Source organism: Petaurus breviceps, unplaced genomic scaffold (assembly GCF_028583685.1).
Source record: "Petaurus breviceps papuanus isolate PSGF00001 unplaced genomic scaffold, PetGlider_PUasm1.0 90925, whole genome shotgun sequence".
In the NCBI taxonomy this organism is placed as follows: domain Eukaryota; kingdom Metazoa; phylum Chordata; class Mammalia; order Diprotodontia; family Petauridae; genus Petaurus; species Petaurus breviceps.
In genome coordinates this window covers 37,286,820-37,307,591 of record NW_027187380.1, presented here as the reverse complement: position 1 = coordinate 37,307,591, position 20,772 = coordinate 37,286,820, and the positions used below count along the sequence as shown (strand labels likewise).

The 20,772-nt window shown below is 36.9% G+C and overlaps 1 protein-coding gene and 1 pseudogene across 5 annotated transcripts in view; both read right to left on the bottom strand.

The window, feature by feature from the left end:
* The window catches only part of ARHGAP44 (Rho GTPase activating protein 44), a 190,100-nt gene extending 188,088 nt beyond the window's left edge, over positions 1–2,012 (bottom strand). For all 5 annotated transcript variants that reach the window (XM_069076818.1, XM_069076822.1, XM_069076821.1 and 2 more), the window contains exon 1: positions 1,498–2,012. In XM_069076818.1, coding sequence (XP_068932919.1) covers positions 1,498–1,562 — 65 coding nt within the window. In that variant the 5' untranslated portion in view covers positions 1,563–2,012. The remainder of the gene's footprint in view (positions 1–1,497) is intronic.
* Positions 2,013–4,777: 2,765 nt separating this feature from the next.
* Positions 4,778–5,510, bottom strand: LOC138152277 (uncharacterized; annotated as a pseudogene).
* Between the last annotated feature and the right edge of the window lie 15,262 nt (positions 5,511–20,772).

The window sequence follows — 20,772 nt, the reverse complement described above, 5'->3', positions numbered from 1 at the left end:
GAAGGAAGGAAGGAAGGAAGGAAGGAAGGAAGGAAGGAAGGAAGGAACTTTTTATTTTCACTTTTATCATTAACTGACATCACTGATTACATATATCACATATTAGCATCTCTTAACCCTATATACCTACTAAAATAAAAACAATTGCTACGGACAGAGTTGACCATCCTCTACCTAAGCAAATCTCTCTGTTTGAAACTCAAAATCAATTTCCCCTCTTGAAATGGTATTCAGTTTCTTAATAAAAACCAATCAAAAGGCCCTTTCCACTGTTCAATCTCCAGAGAAGCAGTCAAGGCTAAGCATTTTGCTTTCTGGTTGCCTCACAAACCTACCTAAATTCCCAACATTCTTTACCTCAGATATAACTGAAAAGCTTCCTATAGTAACAAACATATGACAATTGCAGGAATTCACTAATTTGCCAATCCTTTTCTCAAGGAGTGCCCAGATTCTGAAAAAGATTACCAGTGTCATTATATAACATGTATTGATATTGATACTTTTGAAAACAACTTAGGAGTCATATTCTGCTCAATCTAATTTTCACCAACTTTACCATAGTTTCCCCCCTCCCTCTCCCCTCTTGTCACCTCTTGGAGGTTTTTTGCTTAAGGTTTATTGCTCAGGTCCTGTTAAGATAGAATTTGCTAAACTTTCATTTCTTCACCTGGCTAGAATCCCTTTCTTATCTATCCAGTAAGCATTTCCTGTCTACAAACATCTTCTACTATTGTCACATTATCTCCTTCACAGTCCTTGAAATTATTCTTAAATCAAAAAGACAAATTTGTCTCACAATAGCACCATTCCATCAGTATTCTCCCTCTCCACAGCAGTATTCTTGGCATGCAGTGCCAGGAAAAAGATCTGATATTGTAATATCATTAAAGCAATTTAAAAAACAAAACACTGCAGTATGAGCAGGCTCAGGGATGTCCAATAAATACATGTAGGCCCATTAGTTTCTCTGGACCCAATTACCAACCCTAAACCCCTATGCAAGAGAGCCTCCACCCCTCCCAAACCCATTCACCTTGAGCAAGGGAGCCATCCTGAGGGAATTAATTAGTCTGGCCCAAGGCACTCCTAAGTCAAAGCAGACACCTGTACCCAAGAGATGCTATCCTGGAGATTTGTGCCAATAGAAGGGGAGGAAGATAAATGACTGGAAGAGCAGAGGAGGGCTGCAGGGGGTCTCCAGGAAGACGAGCAGAAGCGAATCGAGGTATATAGTGCGTCATAGTTCACTTGGTAAATGTACGCAGAACCATAGAGCACCAGAGAAGGGGCAAAGAGGAGGATTACTGCCAAAGTGGTCTGAGAAATGCAAAAACAAGATGATGAAAATATGGGACATAAGAGGGAGAAAAACAAGGAAGGGAGGGAGACCCACAACAGACGCCATCAACCAGGCACCAGAGCCAGATCTGCAGGAGGGGCTATTCCTTCAGCCAAGGGATATGAGGAGGGCGGGCAGAGTAGTGTTGACCTTACCTGCCTACGGTCTGGTTGGCAAGCTGGCGCATCCGATTGAACTGCTTCTTCATCTTGTCGCTCATAGCATACAGGAGTTAGCCGGGTAAAGGGCAGAGAGAGGAGGTAGTGGGAACCAGCTGTCGCCAGAGTTACATGACCCCACGAGATTGGAAGGAGCAGTAATACTGCGAAATGAGTGGCTGTCAGGCCAGAATCTCTACTGCTCAGCTGCTACTTGCTGCGGCTGTTGGGGGTGCGGCTGTTGCGGCTGCAGCAGTGGTTGCTGCTGCTGCATCTTCATTTGCTGCGCTCCTCCATTTTCATGCCCTCAGCTGAGCACCTGGCTGCGCTCTTCTTCGCCCTGGTGTGTACTTGGGAGGTTAAGCAGTCATGTCATACGGACACCTCTACCCAAGGGCTCTGCGACTCCCACTTCCTGCTCCCCAGCCAGGATCCATAGCTGTAACCCCAGTCTCCCAAGCTCTCTGTTGGGTGGGTGCTTCCCAGACACGCCTGTGCTAAGAGCGCAATGCATCCTGGGAACTGAAGTTTCTCCTCTCTCTCCCTCTCTCCCTCTCTCCTCTCCCTCTCTCCCTTTCCCCCCCCCCCCCGCTGGAAGTTTGTGAGATGACCAAGGACCAAGAGTGTGCTGCCAAATATTTGTTACTATGGCCACTTTCAGTGAAAAGTTAACAATTGCCTCGCCAAAGCCAGTTACAACTGGCTCCTGAGAACGATCATAGAAGGCAGAAATAAGGGAAAACAGAAGACTTAGATGGGTACTCAAAAGCAAAAGTGGGAAAACCATTTCTCCATGGGGGCTGTGAGCTGGGGGTCGTATATGCAAAAGAATCCTTCTCTGGCTCTCACTTCCTTTGCAATGACCACGAAGAATGGTTGATCAGTGGGAAAGTGTCACATAAATATTGACAGATTGCCTTACCCAATACATTAGGTAAGATCACTCTAACTAATGACAGATTGTGACATTAATATAAGTTTCCAACATAGTGTAGTGGAAAGAGCTCTAGATTAAGAACCAAGAAACCTGGGTTTGAGCCCACATTTTACTCCGTGTGACCTGGACATGCTACTTTGGGGCAACGGTGGAGGTAACTAGTCTTGTGGTTCCTTTATCTGTAAAATAAGAGAATTGTATTTAATAACCACTAAAGTTTCTTCCATGTCTATGAACTATTAAAGGCAAGTGTTGATCCAAGTTTATATAGCCTTGTGAATTATCAAGAAATAAAATACTAATTTAAGTCATGATTTAGACTGTGACCATAGTGCCACCTTATCCAAGACCATGCTGGGGTAATGACATCTATTGTTGACCCTCCTCTTCCAGAGGCAGCTGATACCTACAAATATATAGCATTTTCATTACGCATTCATAATCACATTTGATTCTCACAGCAATCTTGTGATGTAGATTCTATAGTTATTATGCATATTTTACAGAAGAAGAAAGTAAGGTTCAGAGAAACTAAATGATTGCCTATCATCACATAGACATTAAATATCAGAGGTGGGATGAGAATAGGATTGAAAGAGAAAATGGGCAGAGTAGTATAGTGGAAAATGCACAGGATTTTGGAAGAAAAGGGACCTACCTGGCTTCATATCCCACCTCTAATATCCCACCTGTGATCACAGGCAGTAATTTGGTTCCTCCCAGAGAAGCTAAATGACAGAACTAGGTAGGCAGTGTCTTTGATTATAATGTTCAGGGAAGAAGAGATGGGGCCAGAAATAAAAAAAAAAAAACACTTTTAAACATTACTTTTCACAAATGCACTTAGTTTGAATACCATAAAATTGCATTATTTGTTGTATATAGACATTTATTTTGTGATAAATCAAGCTTAAGAGAGGTTTCAATGGAACATATAGGGAAAGGACAAAAACTCACAAACATCTTCCAAGTTAGATTCCAAGTCAGAGAATTGCTGATATGGCAGATGAAGAAGGCTATGAAAGGAAAGGACCACTAGTTTGCAGGAAGAAATATCCAATAGCAGACAGTAATAAAATCCATGGCTTCAGATACCCATATACAAGTACACAGAGCACATTTTTTGATGGGTTTGTGATCTCATCAAAATAGATAATCTATGTTGTGACCAAACCACATTCTCTAATCCTTTCACAGAATCATGGAATTCCAGAGTTAGAAGGAATATAAGAAACCATCCAGTCCAATACCTACCTGAAAAAAAAAAATCTCCCTTATACTACACCTAACAAGTAGTTATATAACCTCTCTTTTAAGATGTTCAGGAAGGAGTCCATTACTTCTTCCACCACTCCATTACACTTTTGAATAAACTCTAATTGTTAGGAAATTGTTTCTTACATCAATCATGTTATCTCTTCACTATTACTGACATTTATGTGTCCATATTGTCCACTTAAGACAACTCTCCATTTTCTTCCTCATTGGAATTGTTTCTCTTTGTGTTCTCAGAATTTTATTGTTGAGAACTTCGTACTCAGGTTTCCCTTCAGAAATATAGACTTACCAATATTTTTCTCACCTTTCCTTTCCCTCCCTGGACTTTTCAGAACATATCCAGAACAACCAGATGAGAAGAGTAATATGACTTCTTACACTGATTTGGTGATCTGGGAGTCACCATTGACATAATTGAAGTAAAGGCCTAATATTAACATTTTTGGATGGAAGTGTACATGCAGTTTAGAGACTTTTTAGGAAGTTCCAAATTTCTTTTCTCAATGACTGAATCAATTCACAGGTTTACCACCAATACATTAATGAGTCTGTTTTAAATTAAAATTTGCTGTTGTTGTTTAATCATTCTAACATGTGTGACTCTTCATGACCCCATTTGGAATTTTCTTGGCAAAGACACTGGAGATGTTTGCCATTTCCTTCTTCAGCTCATTTTTTAGGAAACTAAGGCAAACAGGGCTAAATGACTTGTACAGGGTCACACAGCTAGTAAGCATGTAAGGTCAGATTTGAACTCAGGAAGATGAATCTTCCTGACTACAGGCTCAACACTCTATCCACTGCCCCACCTAGCTCCCCAGAGTGGTATTCTCTGCACATCTGAGATTGTTGATATTTCTCCCTGCAACCTTAATTCTGGCTTTTGATTTATCCAACCTGGCATTTTGCACAATGTACTCTGCATATAAGTTAAATAAATAACGTAACAATATACAGCTTTTTTACACTCCTTTTCCACTCTTAAACAGTTGTTCCACGTTCAGTTCTAACTATTGCTTTTCAACCCACATACAGTTTCCTCAGTAGACAGGTAAGATGATCTCATGCTTTCATTTCTTTGAGAACTTGCTGCATTTTGTTGTGATCCATGCAGTCAAAGGCTTTAGTGGAAGTAGTGAAGCAGAAATAGATTTTCTTCTGAAACTCCCTTGCTTTCTTCATAATTCAAGAAATGTTGGCAATTTGGTCTCTAGTTCCTCTGCCTCTTCAAAAACTAGCCTGCTCTTCTGGTAATTCTTGGTTTACATATTCTGAAACCTAGCTTGCAGAATCTTGCTAATGTGTGAAATGAGTACAATTATTCAGTAATTTGGTATTCTCCTTTTTTGGGATGGGGACTTAAACTGATCTTTTCCAATCCATTGGCCACTATTGAGCTTTACAAATTTGCTGGCATATTGAATGAAGCACTTTAACAGTACCATCTTTTAGGGTTTTAAATAAACTCAACTGGAATTCCATCACCTGCACTAGCCTTAGTGTTAGCAAAGCCCACTTGAAGTCATTCTCCAGGGTCTAACTCTAGATCAATAACCATATCATTGTGATTATTAATGATGTTCGGATCTTTCTGGTCTAGTTCTTCTGTATAATCTTGCCACTTCTTCTTAATGTCTTCTACTTTGGTTAACTCCCTACCATTCTTGTCTTTCATCATGTCCATTTTTGCATGAAGCATTCCCTTGATATCTCTAATTTTCTTGAAGAGATCTCTTGTCTTTCCAATTCTATTGTTTTCTTCTATTTCTTTATATTGCTCATTTAAGAAAGCCATCTTATCTCTCCTTGATACTATTTGGAATCCTGCATTCAGTTGGGTATATCTTTCCCTTTCTCCTCTACCATTTGCTTTTCTTTTTTCTTCAGCTATTTGTAAAGTCTCCCCAGATAGCCTTTTGCTTTCTTGCTCTCCTTTTTCTTTGGAATGCTTTTTATTTGCTGCCTCCTATACCCTATCACAAATCTCTGTGCATGGCCCTTCAGGTGCTCTATCTACTCCCTTAAATCTATTCTTCATCTCTACTTCATATTCATAAGGGATGTTACTAAGGTCATTCCTATATGAGCTGATGCTTTCCCCTACTTTATTCATTTTAATTCTGAATTTTGCAATAAGAAGCTCATGATCACAGTCAGATCCAGGTCTCATTTTAACTTATATAAGGCTCCTCCACCTCTGTCTGCAAAGTATATAATCAATCTGATTGATGTCTATTGTAAGGGTTGTCTTGCAAGTTGTTCACAAAGTGTTTGTTATGATCAGTGAGTTATCTTGCCAAAAATTAAGACAACAGTATTGTTTTTGATATATAGTACTTAAAAATAATAGATCTAATTATAGTGAAAAGATTAGTGATAGTTTAACTATAGATGCTCTGTAAGTTCTAATTTGTAGTGATGAAAATATTTTATTTTCTCTCAATTGTCTTTTTTAAAATGATTAGAATGCTTTGCTTCATTTAATGGTGCGAATAGAGACATTGTGGTGAAGTGGCTTCATTGAGAAAGATGTGGATTAAAGTCTTTCCTATGACACATATTGGTTGTGTGACCCTGGGCAAGTCATTTAACATCTCAGTACACCAAGAGTATAAGATTTTAGAATGCATATTTGCATTGGTAGAGAGAATTCCCTTGCCTGAAATTCACTGAACCAGAGAAATTGCAGATACAGACCAAAACAAAAGACCATGAAAATGTATGAACACAAATTCCTATCCACAATAAAGAGAATTGGATTGCTTTATGGTCTAATCTTATTTCATTTCCTCTATGACTATCTATACTAATTTGTTCTTTTGTAACTTTGTTAAATATCACATAGCGGTATGACCCCATTCTGCTCCAGACTTTAATGATATAATAACAGCTTTCAAGTTGTCCATACAAATTGAGTATGAGTGTTTAACTTCATGGAAGGTGTCAATCTGATTTCTATATTGACCATCTGGTGACGTCCATGTATAGAGTCACCTTTTGGAATGTTGAGAAAGACTGTTTGCTCTAATTGGTAAGTTATCTTGACAAAATTCTGAGTCTCACCCTGCTTCTTTTTTTATTCCAAGGCCAAACTTGTTTGCTATTCCAAATATCTTTTAATTTTCTACTTAAGCATTCAAAGATACTAATGCTGAATATGACATCTTTTTTTGGGGGGGGGGTTATTTCTGGAAGATGTTGTAGGTCTGCATAGAACTGATCAACTTTGGCTTCTTTGGTATCCATAGTTGGATCATATTCTTGTACTACTGTGATATTGAATGGTTTGCCTTGGATTCAAACTGATATCGCATCATTTTTGCAATTATACCCCAGGACTGCTTTTTTCACCTTTTTATTGACTGTGAGGGCTACTTCATTTCTTCTGAGATTCTTGCCCACAGAAATATATGTAATGATTACCTGAATTAAATTAACCAATTCCTGTTCATTTAAGTTAAAGATACTTATTACAACATACTTGACAGGTGGTTACCTAGCTCATCACTTGAAGAAGTAAAGGGAAACAAACAAGATCATTCTACTTTTGGATGTACTTAATTGCTACTTATGTTTTCTGAAGTCAAGCAGAACAAGTATCATAAATTTTCCTTATGAAAACCCTATAAATAATTGAACACTTTTATCTTATCCCCACCTAAGTTTTTATTATACAAATGTAACCCAAGATCCAAGGTCCCCAAGCCGTAGGTTTGCATAAACTAAGTTTTACCCTAAGGATAACCCTTTGAAGATTGATATCTTATGAACTCATTATGTTTGGTCTAAATTTTATTCAGAAAAATCTCCAGATATGGTTAGGTTTCCCAAAATGTGGGTGCAGAGTCTCCAGTGCCTGTACAAGCACTCAGGTAGCAAGTGCATATAAGATATTTTTGTTTCACAAACAAAAGTATCTTGTTTCAAGAACAACAAATGTAATTAAATTATCATAGGGTAATTTAATTACTACTCAAAATATTCTTTTAGATTTATTCATTTAAGTACTTACAATAACTGCAATGATAACTTTTGCCCTAAAGGCTCAAAATTAAAATTTACAGTATATTATTATAATTATAAAATATAAAATTTTATTCCATCTACAATTGTGAAAATTTTTAATGTAAAATTGTAAAAACACAATTTAAAATAATTATGAATATTTTGTGTAAGTTATTTTGTAAGAATTAAAAGTAATCCTACAAATTTCCTATGTTTATTATTATCAATAAGACTTTATTTTACAGATTTTGTTGAATACAAATAACATGTTTAATGAAATAATTAACAATGTGGAGATGTATTACATAATATAATAATCCTATATAAATCTAATCTCAATTTCAGACTTTTAAATTTGAACAAAGGTTTTCAATATTTGGCTCAACAGCAGACAGTCTTAAATCTGATTCTATTGAGTTTATTTCTGTATTTTGTAAAACAAGAATAAGGGAATATCCAAACTCACATCAACATGTGGTAAAATAGTAGAAGAATTGTATAAGCTATCTTGCTGAATCTTGGAAATTTATTTTTTTTATTTTTAGCCACCTAAATAGCCAACAAAATGATGTATTTTTAGACAAATGGTAAACTTGAGACATGTTGTCTAACACTAGAAGATGTTTAAGATTTATTTTTCAATGTCTGCCTTGGCCATCTGGCCAAAAGATCATTTCAGGCATATCTTGACTAAATAGACATAACATCTTTAACTGTTAATTTAGTTTCTTATAAGATAAGTCAGTTCCAGCCAATCAATGAATGATGACCTATTTATCTGTAACCAACTATATCTATATCCACAACTACAATTTAAGTTTGACTATTAGGAAAATTGAACTGTGGAGGCACAGTAAGGATAACACAAGATTTAGCAGCTTCTACATTAAAGAACTGATGGGCTTGGGATATGATATTCTTGAGGGCAAAGGAGCTAGGATTGCAATCTGAGCATAATCCTTCAGGGGGAAAAGTGGATATTCAATTATAGAACTTTCAAGCTTTCCTAATGAAAAGACCAGAAATAAATAGAAAATTTGACTTTCAAATACAAGACTCAAGAGAAGAATAAAAAGGTAAACAGGAAAGGGAAATCATAAGGGACTTAATAAAGTTAAACTGTTTACATTCCTACATAGGACGATGATACTTGTAACTCATAAGAACTTTCTTGTTATTAGGGCAGTTAGAAGGAGTATATATAGACAGAAAGTATAGGAGTGAGTTTAATATAATTGGATGATATCTAAGGAAATAAAATTAAGGGGTGAGAAAGAGCAATGTACTAAGAGAAAGAGGAAAGGAGAGGTAAAACATGGTAAATTATCTCAGAAAAGAGGCAAAAATGAACTTTTACAGTATAGGGAAAGATGGGAGAGGTGACAAGGAATGTTCAACCTTACTCTCATCAGAATTGGCTCAAAGAGGGAATAAAATACACATTCAAATGGGTATATAAATCTATCATCCTACAGGAAAGTAGGAGGGGAAGAGGATAAGAGAAGGGGAAGTGCTAATGGACAGAAGGATAGATTGGAAGGAGGTGGTAGTCAGAAGTAAAACACTTTTGAGGAGGGACAGAGTCAAAGGAGAGAGAGAAAAGAATAAATGGGGAAATAAGATGGAGGGAAATACAGTTAACAATCATAACTGTGAAAAAGTTTTTGAAGCAAGTTTCTCTGTTAAAGGCCTCATCCCTCAAATATATAGACAACTGAATGAAATTTATAAAAATAAAAGGCATTCCACAACTGATAAATGATCAAAACATATGAACAGTTTTCAGATGAAGTAATCAAAGCTATCTATAACCATATGAAAAAAATACTCAAAATCTTTATTATTTGGAGTAATGCAAACTAACAATTTTGAGGTACTACCTCATACCTATTAGATTGGCTAACAGGGCAGAAAAGGAAAATGACAAATGCTGGAGAGGATATTGGAAAATCAAGAAACTAATGCACAGTTTGTGGAGTTGTAAACTGATTCAACCATTATGTAGAGCAATTTGGAACTATACTCAGAGACCTATAAATCCATATATTGCCTTTGTCCTAGCACTGCCAATGCCACTACTGGGTTCCAAAAGAGATGTAAAACTGGGTTCCAAAAGAGATATAAAACACAAAGGAAAAGGACCTATGTGTACACAAATAGTTATAGCAGCTCTTTTCTGGTAGCAAAGATTTGGAAACTGAGGGAATGCCCTAAAATTGGGGAATGGTTGAATAAGTTGTGATATATGATTATGGTGAAATACTTTTATGCTATCAGAAATGATTAGCAAGGTGCCCTCAGAAAAACCTGGCAATACATGAACTGATGCAAAGGACCAGAAGAACATTATACACAGTAACAACAATATTGTAAAATGATTAACTATGAATGACTTAGTTATTCTCAAAAATAAAATGAGCCAAGATGACTCTGAAGGTTTTATGATGAAAAATACTATTCATCCCCAGAGAAAGAACTGATATAGTCAGAATAGAGATCAAAGCATACTTTTAAATTTTTTCTTGGTTTTTTTTTTGGTTTATGTTTTCTCTTATAACATGACTAATATGGAAATGTGTTTTGCATAATTACTCATTTATAACCTATATCAAATTGTTTGCCTTCTCAATGAGGACGGTGAGGGGAGAGGGAGAGAGTTTGGAACTCAAAATTCTAAAAATGCATGTTGAAAATGGTTTGAATATGTAATTGAGGAAAATAAAATACTAAATAAATACTGTAAAAAGAAGATTGGTACAAATTTAAGATTCTCCAGGAGGAGAGAAAACTCCCTCCCCATCCTGTCCTCACAATCTACCTCTACAATAATATTCTATTATTTAACAAAAGCATTTCTAAGCAACTATGGAGTATTCTTCTGTGCCATTTAGGGACTCAAATCAAGATATTCTTAGCATCTTTATTGTTATTTTAATAGCAGTGCCTAGTGAACAGAACCCAATATACAGTGCGGGAGTCCTGATAAGTTGAATTTATTCCAAGCTCTTCCACTAACTTATTGATGAAGTTGAAACATCCCAAATTTGTTTAGAGTCAGTATTATTTTCACCAAGGATTTTTTCTTGACTCTGTCTGATAGAGTACCAAAAGACATTAAGTCCGTTTTATTTCAAATATAAAATTTTGCTTGAGAGAAAGGAAAATGGGGACTACAAAATATATGGATTATTTGTGGAACTTCTTTTCACTGTGAATATACAAAAAATTCCATAAATACTTGTCTCCTGTATAACAAAAATGGAATTCCTAACAGTAACCTCAAAGACAGAGCTATGACTAAGGTTTTGCTGGGGCTTTGCCCAGTGTGTCAAGATTAAGAGGGTGTTGACAACATTTGAGTTTTTGCAAGGTGGAGACAACTCAATTTTGCATCCAGTTAGTGAAAATAATTAGTTAAAATAGGAAGCAACATGATAATGTGCATTCTCCCACTGCTATGTCTATTCCCCAAGTGAAATCTTATGTAGCATGCTCTTCCCTCCTCTGGGAGACCCTACACCTACCTAATGGGGACTTCTCCATCAGTGGCCTTATGGTGTCTCAGTGATTCTTTGCCCCTCTTTCTAATGAATAGTGTCATTGCGTCCACCCATTTCCCTCAACAACATTGCCCTAGATGTTAAAATGTTAGTTATGACTAACCAAAAGTATATCAGTTAGTTAATAAGCATTTATTAAGTCCCTACTATGTGTTAGGCACTTTTCTAGGCACTGAGGATACAAAAGAAGCAAAGGGAAATCCCTGCTTTTGAGGATTTTGAGTGTGGATAAACAAGTTATATACAGGATAAATCAGAAATATCAACAGAGGGAAGGCATTGGAATTAAAGGAGATCTGAAAGCATTATAGGTGAACTTACCACCAGTATCCTTTTCAGGATTAATATTGGAGAGAAATGAAGGAATTTATGTCATTGAACAATTAACAAAGGAAGTTTATTTTGTCCTAATATATCAAAGATATACAACAAGGATGCAGTGACACTTTACTTTTTTTGGATATTGCCCCATTCATCTCCATATACATGTCTGGTAAGCAGTGAAAGATGTAGTGAAGGATATGAAAACTAGTGATCTTCAGAAATTCACCAAGTTGAAAGGGTCCCAAATCCACATGGGTAGGACTTTTTATGTCCTTAGGGACCAAGAAGTTGTATCAAAGGAAGAAGAAGACAATCAAATTCAAGGGACAGCTTTGTTGTCTCTTAAGGAAAACTATTCCCTGCTGCAGGAAATAGAGAACTCTGGTCCTACCATAGCATAAGATAAATAAATATTCCTGAAAGGAGGATGGAAATGAATAAGTTATTGTCTTAGGTGGATCCTTAATTTCAGTGACTAGAGAAGAATAGAAGAGTCTTTATGGTCAAGAAGGAAAAAGAAAGGTGAAGAGTATTTTAAAGTCCCATATATTATCTCTATCTTTATAAGGTCACATGTTAGTTCTCATGTCTATTCAAATGTGAAAAAATGGGAAATAAGTAAATTAAGCTTTAATTCATAATGAAGTGAAATAAATTTGACCTCACTAGTACAATTGAGACTTGGTGGAATGATATATATGACTAGATCGTACCTCTGGATGAGCACACTATCAAAAGTGATAGGATAAGGGTAGCTAGGTGGCACAGTGTATAGAGCAATGCCTCAGGAATCAAGAAGATCTGAGTTTAAATACAGTTTCAGACACTTGATACTTACTAGCTGTGTGACCATGGACAAGTCACTTAATTCTGATTGTTCAGAGGAAAAAAAAGAAAAAGAGTAGATAAGTGTGTGTGTGTGTGTGTGTGTGTGTGTGTGTGTGTGTGTGTGTGTGTGTGGCAGGGCAGGGCAGGATAGAGCATGAAAGATGGAATATGTTGCATGTTAAACTTCTATATAAAAAAGTTATACTCATATGAGAAAATCCAGGAACTAATGTCGAGTGGAGAAGGGAGGAAGAATAGAGGACATCATTTAGGTAAAGATCGATGAAGATAGAAAAAAAAAAAAGATGATTATCTCATTAGAGTATAATGTTGCTAACTTGGACAGAAAATGGAAATAGATAAGGAGGTCAAGAAGCATCACAAGTCTGGCAAGGACTTGCATCAGAATCTGAATCTTTTTCAGGTTTTCCAAATCGTACTGGCTGTTATGGGTCAAGAACTGTGTGAAGGCTTTTGGGATTATTTACCAAGTGTTCTGGCAGAGAAAGTCTGGAAGAAAGAGGAAGGAACAGTTCAAATGTGCAGGTGCATCCTGTATCATCCTAATCAACATCCATTTAGCTATCAAAGTATCTCTAAAAAAAAAGAGCTCAGAGAAATAAGCCTGAGTATCAATATCTCCCTACCTATTCCCAAGATGAAGGATGTGCCCACACATGCAGGCACTGGACTAAGTGCTCATGATACAAAAAAGAGGAAAGTGATCCTTGTCCTTAAGGAGCAGTACCTCACAGAAGAAAACCCTCATCAAAAATAAAAATGTGGGGGCAGAGCAAAGATGAAAGTAAAAGCAGGAAATCCCTTAAGGTCCCACCACAACCACCTTCAATAGCTGTAAAATATGACTCTAAACAAATTTTAGAGCTACAGAACCCACAAAGTGACAGAGAGAAACAAATCTCCTGCTGAAGCCAGCCTGGCAGGCTGACAGGAAGGTTCTATCACACTCAGCTTGGAGCCAAGTGCAGTCCTGTGTGAGTTGCACGGAGCCCAGGGCGGCTGGACCAGTGGCCCAGATTGTGTGGAGCAGACTTCAGGAGAGTGAATCACCAGCAGCTGTGGTGGTTTCCAAACTTTTCAAGACATAAATGCCAAAGATAAAGTAAAAGGTCAGTGGGGAACTCTGTTGAAACTGGGTGACAGAAGACCACAGTCTGGCCCCTGCTCCTAGGGCAAGAGGTGGCAGAGGTATGGCAGCTGCAGCTGTTGCCCCGTGGCTGCCTCCAGAGCTCCTGGCCTGCAGATAGTAGGGGGACCAAGCAACCATTCAGAGGGTAACTGCTCTTGCTTTGACCTGCTTGGGGTTGATTTGCACCATCTTGGGCTGTGGTGTGAGGTGAGAAACACCAGCATGCCAGAGCTTATGATGACTGTAGAGAGGGTGCCCTCCTCAGATGTCTGAAAACATTTGCAAAAACCCCAGCAATTTGGGACAAAGCTCTCCACTCTGGAAACAGAATTCTACCGTGGCAAAGAGCTGAAAAGTCAAGTAATTGGCTGGCAAGATGAGCAAGCAGAGGAAACACAATCAGACCATAGAATCCTTTTTTGAGGACAAAAAGGATCAAAACATGAAACCAGAAGAAGTCAACAAAGGCAAAACTCCTGTATCAAAAACTTCAAAGAAAAATATTAACTGTTTACAGGCCATGGAGGAGATCAAAAATTATTTTGAAAATCAAGTAAGAGAAGTGGAGGAAAAATTGGGAAGAGAAATGAGAATGATTCAAGAAAAACATGAAAAGTGAGTCAATAGTCTGCTAAAGGAGACCCAAAAAATACTGAAGAAAACAACACCTTAAAAATAAACTAACACAAATGGCAAAAGAGGCCCAAAAAACCAATGAGGAGAAGAATGCCTTAAAAAGCTAAATTGCCCAGATGGAAAAGGAATTTCAAAAACTCACTGAAGAGAATAATTCCTTCAAAATTCGATTGGAGCAAATGGAAGCTAATGACTTTATGAGAAATCAAGATACTATTAAACAAATCCAAACAAATGAAAAAATAGAAGGAAATGTGAAATATCTCATTGGAAAAACCACTGACCTGGAAAATAGATCCAAGAGAGATAATTTAAAAATTATTGGACTACCTGAAAGCCATGATCAAAAAAAGAACTTATAAATCATCCTTCAAGAAATTCTCAAGGAAAATTGCCCTGATCTTCTAAAACCAGAGGCAAAATAGAAATTGAAAGAATTCACCAATCACCTCTTTAAAAAGATCCCCAAAAGAAAACTCTTAGAAATATTAATAGCCAAATTCCAGAGTTACAAGATCAAGGAGAAAATATTACAAGCAGGATAATACAAGATCTAGCAGCTTCTACATTAAGGGATCATTCTTCAAGAAATTCTCAAGGAAAATCGCCCTGAGGTTTTAGAACCAGAGGGCAAAATAGAGGTTGAAAGAATTCACCAATTACCTCTTGAAAAAGATCCCCAAAAGAAAACTCCTAGGAATATTATAGCAAGATTCTGGAGTTCCCAGATCAAGGAGAAAATATTACAAGCAGCCAAGAAGAAACAATTTGAATACTGTGGAAACACAATCAGGATAACACAGGACCTGGCACCTTCTACATTGAGGGATCCAAGGCCTTGGAATATGATATTCTGGAAGTTAAAGGAGTTAGGATTAAAACCAAGAATCACCTACCCAGCAAAACTGAGTATAATGCTTCAGGGGACAATATGGTCATTAAATGAAATAGAGGACTTTCAAGCATTCTTGATGAAAAAACCTGAGCTGAACAGAAAATTTGACTTTCAAATACAAGAAGCAAGAGAAGCATGAGAAGGTAAACAGGAAAAAGAAACCATAAGGAGCTTATTAAAGTTGAACTATTTACATTCCCACATGGAAAAATGATAATTGTAACTCATGAGACTTTTCTCAGTATGAGGATAGTTGAAGGGAATATATACGTGTGTGTATATATATATATATATATATATGTATGTATACATATATATGTTTATATAGGAAGATATATCCATGTATAAATACATATGTGAGTGTGTATATATATGTGTACATGTATACATAGAGAGCACAAGATCAGTTGAATAGGAAGGGATGATATCTAAAAATAAAATTAAGAGGTGAGAGAGGAATATAATGAGAGAAGAAGATAGGGAGAGATAGAATAAGGTAACTTATCTCATATAAAAGAGGCAAGAAAAAATTGTTATGGGGCGGCCAGGTAGCACAGCGAGTAAGAGCACCGGCTCCAGTGTTGAGAAGACCTGGAGATTGAATCCCGGGCTCAGACACTTAGCACCCACCCAGAAACACCTGGCCGTGTAACCTTGAGCAAGTTACTTAACCCCAATTGCTTAGGGGCGGCCAGGTGGCTCAGTGAGTAAGAGCTCCGGCTCCAGTGTTGGGACGACCTGGAGATCGAATCCCGGGCTCAGACACTCAGCACCACACCCAGAAATAACTGGCCGTGTAACCTTGAGCAAGTTACTTAACCCCGATTGCTTAAAAAAAAAAAATTTGTTACAATGGAGGGTAAGAAAAGGAATGTGAAGGAATGGGTTGACCTTACTCTCATTGAATTTAGCTCAAGGAGGGAATAACATACACACTCAATTGGGGTATCTTACCCCACAGGAAAGTAGGGGGGAAGGGGATAAGAGGAGGAATGATAGAAGGGAGGGAAGGTTGGGGCAGAGGGTAGTTAGAAGCAACCACTTTTGAAAAGGGATAGGGTCAAAGTAGAAAACAGTATAAGTGGGTGGTGGGATAGGATGGAGAGAAATATAGTCTTTCACAATATATCTACTATGGAAACGTTTTGGATAACTACACATGTACAACCTATATTGAATTGCTTACTTTCCCAGGGGGGTAGGTGAGGAAGGAAGAAGGGAAAGAATCTGGAAATCAAACTTTTAAAAACAAATGTTAAAAAAATTGTTTTTTACATGCAACTGGGAAATAAGATGTACAGGCACTGGGGTATAGAAATCCATCTTGCCCTACTACAAAGTTAGAAGGGGGTTAGGGGAGGATATGAGAGAGCAGATTGGGGGAAGGGGTATTCAGTAGGCTATCTTGTGGTGGGGGGGCAAGGGAAAGATGGGGAGAAAATTTGTAACTCAAAATATTGTGGAAATGAATGTTGAAAACTAATAATAGCCAAATTTTTTAAAAAAGGAATAAATTTAAAAAATAGCCTATTGCATCTTTTTGAATAGTCTTAAACTTTTTGGAATTCTACATTAGTGGAACAAAAAAGTATATCCGTGATTCAGTATGTCAGGACTTTCTTTCTTTTAAATAATTTTCAATAAACTGCACCTGTCACATTTTCTAAGGAAACTGTAACTCCAAAAAAAGAATTAAACACTACAACTTTCCAGTAAAAAAAATAAAAAACAAAAACATGCAAATAATGAACTATGTACAACATGTATACAATTACCTTGCTGCTGCTTCTGTTACAGTTTTTGCCAGCTATACTGCACCCTCTTTCTCCTGGTCTCACCCAACCATTCTGAGGTAATGTGCAAGAGAACTTAACCCTCTCCTCTCCTTTCCTCTCACCTCACTGTGCAGTAGAGGTAGCATAAATCAGGAAGCTTTCTTGGCCTGGAGCTCCACTAGGCCTGAAAGAAAAGGTACTGGTGTCCAGTTTGAAGCCAGTTTTGTCCCCCCAACAGCAACTTGGGGCAGATACCAAGGACAGAAAAGTAAATTGCCCTGCATAGAAGGAGGCAGAGCTTTGAGGCCCATTCCCTAGGATAACTGTGATCAAAATCAGAGTGAGGAATAAGGGAATATTAAGTGCAAAGGAAGTGAAATTACCAAAGACTTCTGGAGAAAGAAAATTCTGTTAAAGACCTTGAGTCACATAGTTAAACCAACAAGGAAGATATTATTAACTGAAGGGAAGATGGTCTCCAGATCATCTGAAAGAGTCCAAACATTTCTAAATAGATATTGTAAAATGAAAGAAAATGAATCAACACCTGAAATGGCAGAGGACTCTGTGGATTCCAGAGATAATGGAATCATAAGAAAAATGAGAAGTGTAGGTAATATGCACTTATATAGTACTTAATATGTGCTAGGCACTGTGATAAGTGCTTTACAAATATTATTTCATTTTTTCCTCACAAAAACTCTGTGACATAGGTACTGTTATTATTTCTAGATTATAGTTGAGGAAACTGAGGCAAGCAGAGGTTAAGCGGCTTGCCCAGGGTAACACAACTAATTGGTTTTTTCATGTTGGATGAATTTGAACTCATATCTTACTGACTCCAAGTCCAGCACACTATCCTCTATATCACCTATCTGCCTAGAATCTTGAAAGTAGAGTTTACGGTCTGTACACAGAAGAAATGATTGGAAGAATAGAAAAGCTTGAATCGATGGTGGCATATTTCACTAAAGAAACAAAAGAGAAAACAACTTACTGGGAATACAAATACACAAAAATTAAGGGCAATTTGAAAGAAGAAAAAAGTGATAAAATTAAAAGAGAACAGACCTCTGTACAAGCAAAACATATTGTTCTTAAAAACAAGATGCATGGAGATAGCTTAAGATAGAGGTTTTCCAGAAGAACATAACAAGTCAAAAAACCTAAATGCCATAATGCAATAAATATTGTAAGAAAACTACTCAGAAGTTCTGAACACAGAAAACAAAGCACCAATTGGAATACACAAATTTTGTTTCCAAAAAACTCTATTGTCCAGACTCCAAACTTTAAGCAATAAGAGAGAAATTATAGATATGACATAGAGAAATATAGATAAAAAGGAAACAAAATCATCCTAATTTGCAAATGACAATGGTTTTCAAGAGAAAACCTCAAAGCAGTGGCAAATAAACTAAACTGAAATAATTGATATCTTTAATAAAATATCTATGCTAAATAAAAATATCAGTATTTCTACCAGTTTCTATGCAAATGCTGATTAGGAAGTAGTTGAAGAGAAATTGAATTTCCTAAAACTACAAAATTTAAACAAAGGAAGACAAATAATTGTACTTATAGTCATTGTCTATTGTTGGTCCTCAATAATATAATAAAAAAGATGATACTACATAAATTAATATAACCAGCATGGTTTCATGATTTTCTCTAACTTCATTTATGTATGTAGGAGTATGTAGGAGCAAAGGCATCAGATTGTGGAAGTGATCCAAGGGTGAGGCTTGGCAAGGCAAAATCAGAAATATATTAAAAGCGTAAGAGACTCAAGAGAATAAGAAAGAGGGGTCAATATGGGAAAGGGAGGACAGTATAGCTAGTTTAGTAAAGAACTGAGGGATCAAGGGGTAGAAGGTCCTGGTGAGAATGAAGAAGAGGGTTTGGGCTTTTGAGGCAGAAGGTGAGGCAGAATGTCAATAGATTGTGATCAGCTAAGGTAATTTCAGAGCCCACGAATATAGAAGTAGTGCATTTATAAGTACTGGTAAGATAAAGGTATCTTTATGTATGTCTGAGTTTGGGTACAGGAGTAGATCATGGGAAATGAGTAAGTTGACAAACTCTGAGCTTAAGGTACTTGAGGGGATATCAGTATGTATATTGAAGTCTCCTTGTATGAGGGTAGGAATTGAGGAGGAAAGGCTGTGAACCCTAACCACACAGTTCCTCAACCTACTCACTCCACATAAACTACTTCTCCAATCCACCTCACATATAAACAAATATGGTCTTACCCTTGATCTTGCCATCAGCCACAAATGCACCACCTCTATATTCAAGAATTCTAAAAGCCCTTTGTCTGATCATAATCAACTGGCTTTTCACCTCCCCTTCTGCCTTCCTTTACAGAACCTTACTTTTTTTATCTGTCCCATGACCTCCAATTCCTTGGCCCCTCAATTCTCAATTCTTTTCCAGGTCATCTCTCTTGGACTAATCACTCTCTCCTTTTTTCCTCATCTTGACCCTTTAGTGAACCAATACAACTATACACTCTCTTTTTCTCTTGAATCTCTTACAACCAAACTTTAATCTTGAATGACTCCAAACATTCACCACCTTCACTCCCATAAACCTGCTGCTAAACAAAGAAGAAAATCATGCAATCACTCTGATTGTGTCACTTCAAATTTACATTACACAACCTGAACTGGGCCATCATAGCAGTTCTTCCAAACCTTCTCAACCTCCTTAATCTTTTTTGGGTCCCCCTCCCTCTACTCTCTCAGCTAAGAATCTTGCATTATATTTTATGTATATAAATGAGGCCATTCTTTGTGGGTTCCCTCTTCTCCCTTCTGTCTCATTTCCTATCACTCAGATGTCCTCTGTCACTATCTCCTCTTTCACTCTAGTCTCATATAAAGAAGTAACCCTACTTTTTACCAAGGCTGATCCCTTTGTTCAAGTAATCCCATTCCATCCCGTCCCTTCCACCAGATTGACCCCTCTGCCATCTCCACTCTTTCATTTATTTTCAGTCTCTCTCTATTGGCTCATTCCCTACTACCTACAAACATGCCCATGTCTCCCCCATCCAAAAGAAAATATGAACACAAACCCTCACTTGATCCTTCTATCCCTATTATTATTCTATATCTTTTTTATTTTTGTAGCAAAACTACTTGAAAAGGCTTTCACATTCTCTTCTTAACTCCTTGAAATTGGTTTATACCATTTTTATTCTATCAAAACTACTCTCTCCAAAGTTATTTATGATCTCTTAGTTGCCAAATCCCATGGTCTTTTCTCAATCCTCATTTTCCTTGACTTCTCAAGATTGCATACTGGAGAGCATATTCAATTTGATTCATAAAATCATAGGATATGGAAGTGTAAGGAATCTTAGAGATCATCTGTTCCAGAAGTTCCCATTTAGTGGTTCACAATGATGGCTTAAAAAATTTGTACTGAAAATTCTTTAATAATGCCTTAAGCAGTAAATAATTGCCCAATTGTGTTGCAAATGTTTTTTTTCCTTTGTTACAACAAGTATGTGCATGTCTGAAGCATAAGAGGTTTGTTTCTGAGCAAAAAAAAAAGTTATCATCATAATGTACATGATTTTCGTTTTCTTGCAGTGATGACATCAAACTCTGATCACTTGATTAAAGACAACACGTTCTTGCAGTTTCTTAGCCTATCGTGAATTGTTTCCAAACCAATACAAAGTTTCACAAACCAATTCCCAACAGATAGTCAAATCAATGCAGAGATACTGTGAACAAATATAAATAAGTAGAGATAGTAAATACATCCTTTAAAGATGAAAATACGATAAAAATTGTTTAGGGATCAACACATACAAACAGAACTGAATCAAGACAATAAAATTCTAAATAATAAGTGAGTAAATAAACAAA